General features: G+C 34.7%; 1 protein-coding gene across 1 annotated transcript in view; it reads right to left on the reverse strand.

Moving 5' to 3' along the window:
• Nucleotides 1-383: 383 nt before the first annotated feature.
• cv-2 (crosveinless 2-secreting protein) overlaps nucleotides 384-10873 on the reverse strand; it is a 71873-nt gene continuing 61383 nt past the window's right edge. Inside the window, exons 8-12 of the mRNA XM_011502939.1 lie at nucleotides 9405-9670; nucleotides 3676-3835; nucleotides 2394-2970; nucleotides 1362-1808; nucleotides 384-919 (exon numbers count right to left, since the gene is read on the reverse strand). Of these exons, the coding sequence (XP_011501241.1) occupies nucleotides 1511-1808; nucleotides 2394-2970; nucleotides 3676-3835; nucleotides 9405-9670 (1301 nt within the window). The 3' untranslated portion in view covers nucleotides 384-919; nucleotides 1362-1510. The remainder of the gene's footprint in view (nucleotides 920-1361; nucleotides 1809-2393; nucleotides 2971-3675; nucleotides 3836-9404; nucleotides 9671-10873) is intronic.

Genomic DNA, 10873 nt, shown 5'->3' on the forward strand with positions numbered 1-10873 from the left:
CTGTACAATATTTATCCATCAATAGTAAAAAGGTTGGCGTACATGTTATTAATATTTAAAGTGTATCAGAAGACTTTTATCGATAAACAAACACAAGCACACTCAATGAATATATGCAGTTAAAATTTTTATTCTTACGTATTTTAAAATTAAATGCATAATTTCTATGTGCTTGCGTGCTTACGTGTGCGAGTGTGACCGTGTGCGCGTATACGTGATAATACATAACATAACACACATATATATATATATATATATATATATATATATGTTAATTAGATTGTTTTTATTTTTACAGTTCATATTTTATTTAATTTAATATGATGCTGGTTTATCGTGAATAAATCGAGATGTATTTCAATCAATTTTATTACAATTTTGTGATATATGACCATCGTTTTATCGGCCAATTTAATTATATTATTTGTAATTGATAATTGGCTTTGATTTAGCTCAATTAATCCGGCAAATAATAATCGTATCACGTGCAAAGCATTGTGCAAGATAAGTTTCCCAGTGGCCATTGCGAGAAATATTATTGAGAAGTAACGAAAAATATATTGGACGTTACTACGAATTATTTATATACAAATGATTATTCACGATATATATGCCAGCGGGAAAGAAATCCATTTACAATGCAATTCATTCCATAACAGCAGCTAGTAAGTAATACGCATGTAGTAAAAATAATAATAGGAGAAATGCCATTTAGGACATATTGTCGTACGAGAAACGAGACAGCGCGAGCTTTCATCAATTAGGTAGTGCCCCTAGGCATTTAATAGCAATAGAAAATACATTCAACAATCGCGCATGCGTAATCGACGCTGGTGTTCCTTCTCAATGAGACTGGGTTGTGTACGTAGATGCTATGCAGCCGCGAGCCTGCTCATCGGCCAAAATACTGGAAGGTGCTCTGGAAATTCAAAGGAAAATCCTTTCAATAATCACGTTCGCGCTACCTCTTCATCGTTTAGACATCGCTCCATTTATAGTCTTTTTTTTTTTTTTTTTTTTTTTTTTTTTTTTTTCGGGGGGGGCCATCTGTTGATCGTGACGTGCGGCTATGCATAAGTATTTTTTTTTACTCTCAATGGATGATCTCAATGTAGATGCATGATGAGGAACTTTCATAATCCACATAAATTTTGAAATTATATTGTCAGATGATGGAATAAACGTGGAGAAAAAAAAATTAAACTTACTCCGTTAAAAACACAAGCAAATGCTTGTTTACTTATGTTTTTAATAAGAGAGATATTAAGAGCTTCGAGATTCACGTTGCCCGTGATAATAAGCAACGATAGCACGATGGTGTTGATTGACCAATGATGAGTAAAAGTTCGAAAGTGCCTCACCATTATTGTGAATCGAGTGTAAGCTGATGACTAGTATATCCTCGCGCGGAGTGTGGCCATCCTCGCGGGCTCCCCCGGGCCTCGTCGACGAGGAACGGGGTGGAGTGGTCGCGGCGGCGGCGGGCCGGACGCGCCGCGGGAGTCCGTCGCTAGCCGGGGCGGCGTCTACGAGCCGGGGACTGGTGCGGGGCCGGGATGAACCCGGGTGGCAGCCCCTGGCCGACGGGCGTCGTATCCCAGACCGTCCGGCAACGGGTCGACTTGCGCCAGTGAGGGAGTTGGATGCCGAGACGCTGACAGTCGTGGGCGTAAGCCATGAAGGACTCGCAGTAGCAGTGCTCGCTCGGGCATTCGCACATGTCCTGCAGACAGGCCTTGTAGTACATGGTCGGGTTGACCTTCCGGTGGCAGGACTCGAAGATCGAGGAACGCAGTCGGTTGCACAGCCTATCATACAAGAATGACAATGATGAGCTTCGTTCGGGATGGCAGCCTCGAATGATTATCCCAGGTGCGTTAGCCTATTCGCTTTTTGTAACGTACATATGCTTCGCGATTATGGCATTGACAAGCCGAAAAAGGACTCGATAATGATAATTTTGAGAAACAATGTCTCGGGCGTTTCTCTCGAATTCTCATTGTAATCGAATTTTCGGCGTCTTCGGCCGTTTATAAATACAGCATATGAAATTGCACGTTTCGTTATAGATTTATTTGTTGAACGGACATTGGTAGAAATTGTCAAACCGATAAAGTTAAATCGTTGAAATAAATAACGATGCATCGTGAACTTTTAGCTCTCTCAAATGTGTTATGTTAAATAAAATTGTTGACATAATAATGTTATTTTAAATGAACTTGGAATGCTCTTCGTGGTAGACGGAGTCGTTAATTTGTCCAATCGAATGACACGAGACCTTTCTCCTTATCATTAGCTTACAAATTTCCAAGATATTTGTAACTAAGGACGACATAAGAGGAGCACCTGATAATCACATAATAAAAATGTTAATATAAATTCGATGAAATTACCTGTGATCCTTTCTGAGCTTGCAGCCGCGCCTTAATGCGTGAGTTTTCGTCCTCGAGCAAATCTTTTTAGCCCCCACAGCCCAGGAGTTACCAAAATTCACAGGATCGGACATGAGTTTGCCTCGTCGATTCATGAGGTCGTCTTTCGGTATGGAATTGAAGTTGCCGCACAAGCCGCATAGCTTTCCCCTGTAATACGTTGGCGCGGATACTTCGAGGAAACTTATGCCGTCCCAGAGAATTTTAATTCCCAAATGCGTCGTTACGAGGATACTATCGAGGGTGCGATTGATGTTCAGTTTGTTAGCTAAGCGAAAGGGCACCTCGACCCGCCTTCCGTTCACCTTCACGCGCATACGCTGACCCAGATTGACCTTCAGCTCGCCGATCTTCATAGAGATGGTCTTGGTCCAGGCAGACAGACGCGTAGCTCGAGCATCATTGGTCACGCGTATACTGAAACTATGATTCGCACAATCACTGGCCAATTGATACTTGCAGGAGCCACGAAACGTGTAGAACTTGCCGTCGAAGGTCCGATAGTGTGGATCACCAAATATCGTACACACGCCATCGCCTTCAATTAAAATTTCATGTTTTAACTATCTGTGTTATATTATGATTATTATTACTATTAATATGAGCGATCAGTTGTCTAGTAATATCTTACGATAATATCTTACAGGTGTGTGCGAATTATGAAGTTAATTGTAATTCCTAACATTTAGTTTATGACGTATTATAAATTTGATACTTATAAAGTATTGAGTAACTCTTCACTTTGTAATTTATTTGAATTAAAAATAATATGTCAAATTATTTTAAGAAAAAAATTCCAGAATTGGAAGAAAATTAGAGAGTTAGAAAATATTAAGTACTAACTTTTTGATAAATACCTGTAATATTATATTTTGCAGTGGAAAGTACATTTAGCTTATTATTTGGGTTTCGCTGTTGCACAGTAATTTTATTTTTACGTATTATAATGCAACAAATTACACAATGTATTTCCAATTTATTACTGTGCTCTTGCGGTACGGAAAATGATTATAGGTTTATATTAAAAAATCTAATGCTTTTGAATGTATATATTTTTCACCAAATAGTTCAATTTCTCTCTTCCTTACGTAAGAGAAGCAAACACCAACAAGCATACCTATATACCTATATATATATATATATATATATATATATACATATATATATATACATGAGTATGTATGGAGATATGAGCGATAGTGAGTGAAAACGAATGTGGATGATAGTGAATAGATCAACTTACTTTCAACGCAACGAGGACAACATTGACCCTCCGGTAGTTCTAACCGTGAATTTGGCGGACATGGGGTCGTTAAAGGAGGACACATGGACATGGCACAGCGCACCTTTCCCTGTTTACATGCGCATGACTTGCAGGGATCCAGCTTCCAAGTTTCGCCATCCTGCCTAGGAGAAATTAAAACGTTTAAACCACATTGCAACATTGGATAGTCGTGTTCGTTTTAAGCACAGTAGTCCTGTTATTTAAGAATGTTAGTAAGCAAATAGAAATTCAAATTACAATTGATCATAGCTTGTTCAGTGTTAGTGGATTTATGTACATCATAATTACAAATGGCTTGTAATGACTTGTGCAATGCTAATGAGATGGGAATTTTTTTTTAGGTGATGCATTCTTCAATCGAGTTAGCGTCTAAAGTCTTAAAAAGCATACGGATCAATTACAGCGGAAATAATCCCAACGTGCGGTAGAAAATCAATATGCACTGTTAATGTTAAACTGTAGCATTTACATAGCCTACCGTATAGATCTCAAGTACTTTAATAAATAAGATAAGGCAGTAGAATAGCTTATGTAATTTTTTATTTTTGTTTTTGACTACCTTAATTCATAACAAATCATTTGATAAAAAGAAAATTTTATGATCCATTAGAAAAAAATTTTTCAGCCTTGAAACTTTCTGAGCTTTCGGAAATTATGATTGAAAATAATTTATCATTATACTCCTAATGTTTTTTATCAATAACCTAATTAAGTTTTAGAGCAATCGAAAACACAACTAAATAAAGAATTTTGAGAATTTGAAGATAGAGCAATTCATTTGATGTTAAAGAATGTTATACTAAAGTATATTTCAAGACAATTTTCCTTTTTTGAAATTATGAGGCTGAAATTTAAACTACTACACTAAACGTTACAAGTGAAAACTAAATTTAACGAAATCAAGTTATTTGAAAGTTAAAAGATATTCAATTAAAATTCACGAAAAAATATTCTTTATTCATACCAAGTCTTCTTAAATCCATGTCTGACCAAACTGGCATTGCATCTACGTTCATATGGACATATGATACGGCATGTGTTGTTTGGATGATTTTTATCAGATATTTGAAAATGCTAGCCGTATTATTATTTCAGTTCATAAAATTTCATGCCAAAGAAGATGTGGTCGATTTTCCATGTTCATGATTTCACAAAAAAAATTCTCTATATCTATGGACATCTTCGTTTATTTGTTCACAGTTGTGAATAAAGTATTCGACTCAATACTTAAACGATGACGTATAAATAAGGACAATTTTTACAAATAATATTAAATGAATAAACATTTTGATATATATATATATATATATATATATATATATATATATATATATATATATACATATAACCTTTCTCTCAGTCACTCAAATATATACGTATAACCTTTCGTTCAGTCACTCAATAAATACAATTTATTTTTATCGTTTTATCGAAGCTTTTCGGTTAGTCATGTTTGTTTATAAATAAACGTTCAGTTAGTCAAACTATAAATGTTAGTATATAAAAGAAACTTTAGCAGGCACTTATTTTCATACAATTTCTTTATTTGGAAACAAAGCGCATGAGTTTGTTAAAAACTATATTATGTGATGCACGTATATGGTGTAATATTAATAATAATTATGTACTCTATAATACTTAACAATATAAACAGTCACAGACAGATGTTTATTACACATTATAAACGTCGCATTATTATACAAAGACATTAAAAATTAAACTTTTATAAATAAATCCAACGGTATTAGTTATGGCTTTTGACATCAATCTACCAACATGAAACTTGATAAATGCATTACTTTTTAATTTAACAATATCAAATAAATAAATGGAATGATAATATAATGGAATAATACATTAATTACAATAATAATTTTTCGTATAATAGACGAAATGAGGGATAACTCATACTCCTGATTGGGAGAACCGAGCAGCAATGCTCTTCTCTTTCCACGGTCGAGTGAAAAATGCTTAAAATCTTTTAGGACTACGCACTGTTGTGAAATTTTCCGCACTGGTATTAATAAAAAAGAAAATACTTATTTTAATGAATATAGAAGGACAGAGTGTAACAAGCAAGAGCATTAGCTAAGAATGAATAATAATAATAATAATAATAATAATAATAATAATAATAATAATAATAATACTAATACTAATAATAATAATAATAATAATAACAACAACAACAACAGAATATATATATATATTAAATGTATTTACAGAGATTGTTAATATTGTGAAATGTGAATAATGTAATGAGAATACTACATTTTTAAATTACTGCTTTATAACGGTATTTTGTCAAAATTGCGCAATCTAGTTTATTCCATAATATGATTCAATGAGCTTTACATATGAAGTAAATATGTTTTTACGCTGTATGCAACAATAATATAATCTTATAAGTTTAACTGCCTCTTGTAATATTCAATAAAATCGTCAAAAAACTTTGTGTAAGTATTCATTTCCTTGTAAAATTTCTTCAAATAATCGATTTTTTGTGCAACAGATTGGCGGGCAACTTAAGCGTACACTAACATTCACTTTAACATTCACATTATTCATCACAATACTAAAGTTTTTTTAAATAATTAGTAATTTATGCTCTCGCTTTGAGAAATATTTTTAATTTATGAGAAGCGTGAAAAACTGTACATATTGCAAATTTTTTATGATTATTTTTAACTACATTAATTTTGCGGGAAAAAATCTGTATTTGTTTTAACAATTTTTTTTTTATTTTATTTTTTTTTTTTTTGTTTTTCAAATACATTTATTCTTTAAGCGTATATATATATATAGATAAATATGGGTATGTATATACAAAATTTTTAAGCGGGCACTTTTTAGCCTTGTAATAGAAAATCCAAAAATCTTCTTTCTTAAATTTAAATATTCCCATTCGATATATTGAAAATTAATAATCTCCCATAAATTTGATTAATAAAACGATCGTTAAAAGTCATATTTTATGAAATATCATAATTATAAAATGCTAGATGCTTCTGTTGGACCATTGGAAACCATGAATTCCTATGTGGCCTTCATCATCTTGGTTATTTTTAAATATCAAATGGGACTTAGAGTAATGACATTTGATAATTAAGTATAATTGATAACGAACAGTTTAAATATATTTATGTCACAAGAGAATTGCATGTGTGAGTCTGCTGCTGAAAAATATTTTACAATTTTTACACAATAAGTCTCTTTTACTATCAAATATTTCAAATTAAGAAATAAACATTTTCCAACAACAAAAAATCTGTCTCAAATGTCAACAATATATATATATATATATATATATATATTAAATATTGTATGTAATTGATTTGATGATCAATTATATTGATAATAGCAAATATATTTGTTCTTCAAAGTTTTGCGATTAGTTAAAACCAAAATTTTTCTCTATGAAATAGGAGGGACATGATAGTGGAAAGTGGAAAATAAGTGAAAGTGAAAAATATAACTCTCGGTCGATACGACACAACTTTGTATCTTTGTTAAGCAGCGCGTTTTGAAATACTTGCTCTATAGATATATGAATACAGTTAAATAACTCTTCAATAACTGTATTACCTGAAAATAACACGCGCGCACACACACACACAGTGTGTGTCTGCATGTATGTGTATTTCTCTCTCTCTCTCTCTCTCTCTCTCTCTCTCTCTCTCTCTCTCTCTCTCTCTCTCTCTCTCTCTCTCTCTCTCTCTCTCTCTCTCTCTCTCTGTGTGTGTGTGTGTGTGTGTGTGTGCGCGCGCGTGTGTGTTTGCGTGCGTGCGTGCGTGTTTGTAAGCAATAAGTCCATTTAAATTTCAATTTCGACTAAAATTAATCCACATTAGCCATTTAAGGCAGACAATTAAAGATTGACAATTACAAATATAATATAAAAAATAGAAATACCTTGCTTTTATGGCCGGGCTTTAAAAAAATAATGCTTTATTAATAATAGTTTCACTGGTTTGTCTCAACATTTTGAAAAAGAAATTAGGAACTTCTCCGGCTCCAAGTAGCATAGAAGACAATTAAAAAGAACAAAAAATCAAAGAGAAACCCTTCTCCTTAAGATTGATTTACCTGTTTGAGACAATCGATCCAACGAACATGACTTCGTTCACCAGTGCCCTCTTAAGGTATATTTACCCTGGAGGTAGCCGATCACACACACACACACACACACACACACACACACACACACACACACACTCTCTCTCTCTCTCTTGGGATGGCAATGAACTAGTCTATGATGTAAAGGTAGCTAATTAGAGGCCGTCAAGGGTATTTAATTACCGTCCTACGTCCCCCAACAAAAACATAAAATGTAAATGTATGTAAAAAATCAATGAAAGCAGTCGTTCGCAGAGCAACATGCGATGCAAATGTATTCCCGCTCGTCCTATATATTCCTGTAACTCTAGCTTAAAACCCTCGATTCAAGCTTCATACCAGTAGAGAAAATTTCTAATTTAATATCGTATATGGATTTTCTCATGCACATAAAAGTCTCGACACATCCATATGAGGAACGGAAAATTTTTGACGAGAGGATGTCTCAAGAACTCGGCTCTCCAAAACAGACCTGTAGAACTTCTGGCTCAAGGTCAGAATCGAGCCAGAAACCCTATAACATATCTTCTGCACACTTTACACAAAATACGAATACCATTATTATATATTAAATTGTAATGTCGATTAGTTGTGTTTGAACGGTTTACGTCTTATAACAGAGTTCCTTGCATTCATGGCTCAATCTCTCACGATCTTTAATACTATCTTCTTTTAACTCTCTCTCTCTCTCTCTCTCTCTCTCTCTCTCTTTTATCACGAGCTTGTTCCTTTTACTTGGCGTATTTCAAATATTACAAAGTCGAAAGTACAAAATTGTAAGCCAACTACAATACGGCAATGCCATAAACTCTGAGATGAAAATTACATGATCGAATGTCGTTCCTTTTAAATGACATTATTATTATCGGAATATCGGTACGTTATTATTTCATTTTTTCCGCTCCAACGTCCCTCAATTTAATAAACGTGCGACTTTGTCAGCGCGCTACTGAGCTTAAAAACATTTACCCTTGGAATGTATTTGTCATAAGTATTCATATTATAGAAGTTCATAGTTCATGCGCAAAGCTCAAGTTCCAGAGAATTTATTGGCGTTTACAAGCAACGAGGCATACTTAATTTACACAGATTTGCGATATCCCTGTAAGGAAGATCTGGCCAATGCTCCGAGAAACTGGGTTACGGTGAAAGTCCAAGGAAATAATTGATAATAGGCTTTAAAGCGGCAAACCGATAATTCGAATGACCGGGTCACATCTCCGGGCCTTATAGCGTTTGTAAAACAAAAACAGAATAACAAATAAACAGAAATAAAGACAAAAACAAAACGAAAAAAAAAAAAAATCAAAAAGAAAAAAGGTTCATTGCTTCGAGAGACGAAATGCGCCTTCCAGTTCAAGTCCGTTTCACAAGCCCAGCAGCGGTGGAAGCGATCAAGCGATCGATTAATGCCGAGCGTCGCCACGACGGCGGGATTCGCTCGAGCCACGTGGCCGTCCAGGTAGGGAGGGAAGCCCAGGGTCGCGAGGTGCGAAGCCAAGCGTTAATCGTCAGTCGCCGATTAGCGAGACGGCGACGACGAGTGCAAGCAACGCGACAATGGTACTCGCCCCGTAAGTCTTCCCGGCGTAGGTGCACGAGGCCCGGCTCTCCTCGACCAGGGGACACTGGGGACAGCAGCGGCCCGGGATCTTTGTCTGATACTCGCTGTTGCACTCGAGCACCGGGCAGGTCTCCTTCGCGCAGCTGATCGCCGAGCTCGTGCACGAGCAGCGCGTGCACTCGTCCAGGTAGAACTGCGTCCCGGAGTTGTGGAGGACGGTGCCGAGCATACACGCACCCCTCGGTGGCAGCAGGTACTTGCCGCTTCCTGGGCCCAACATCGTTCACACTTTTATATGTGCGATAAAGACCGGTCGACCGCTTCGAGTCAAGTGCAGCGTTTTACATTGCATTTCATCCCTCTCATCCACCTTACGTACGGCAATTATAAAATCCCGAGTCCCCGATCTTCCGCGGACATGTTTATCGCGTCGTGAGACTCGAAGAGATCGACCTAGTTCATTTGCTTTTATATACAAATGTTCAGGCAAGTAATAACATAACCCCCCCCCCCCCCCCAACACCACCACACCCACCCACCCACTATTCGCGTTCTTTCGCTATTAATAACAATGGCTAATTTCACGAGCGAGCGATATTTGTAAATTAATAGGCTCGTTTTAAAAATATTAATAAGCTATTTGGTAATTATTACTTACGTCAAAGTGACGATAAAACGTATACGATATAATTTCATCTTCAGCAATTTCTTCAACATTGAATATTGGAAAAAATGTATGAACAAATGCAATTAAATAACCGAATTGAATCATCGATAAGCTTTAATATTTCATCTTGTTTAAATGCACGGGAGAAATGATTATTAAAATTAATGATTATCTAAATTGTATACAACACCAAATAATTTTTTAAACATTGTTTTTTTTTTTTGTTTTTTTTTTATTTTTCACAAATAGTTGCACTCAAACATATTGCTTTAATATTGTAGAATATTGTACATGAGTTTGTCATCAACGATACATGTATATTACTTACATAAATATGCATTTATTTCACGTATTAATATTTACGAAAACTATTCTCGTACTTGAAGTATATTTTTAACGCGAAGAAATATAATTTCCCTCCGAGATAATTCACGAGATTTATACCGTCAGAAAGAATCGTTTTTTTTTTACCAATCTTGTTTTACCAATATTACGAATTTCTACGTAAAATACGGATAATCATACATATTTTAACTAACTCAAAATACAAATGTAAATGTAAATTAATGATTTTTTTTCAAAGAAATAATGAAATTGAAAGCGAATGCAAATCATTCGGTAAAAGAAAAATAACCTTTACAAATATATAAATTCTATGATAAACGGTTGGCTGCTAATTCTTGTTATTACTGCCAATGAAATTACTTTTACTCAAAGTTTTTAATCAATCATTAATTAGTCGAGTCTTTTAATAATAAGCTCATATATATATATATATATATATATATATATATATATATATATATATA

The sequence above is a fragment of the Ceratosolen solmsi genome, unplaced genomic scaffold, assembly GCF_000503995.2.
Source record: "Ceratosolen solmsi marchali unplaced genomic scaffold, CerSol_1.0 scaffold61, whole genome shotgun sequence".
Taxonomy (NCBI): domain Eukaryota; kingdom Metazoa; phylum Arthropoda; class Insecta; order Hymenoptera; family Agaonidae; genus Ceratosolen; species Ceratosolen solmsi.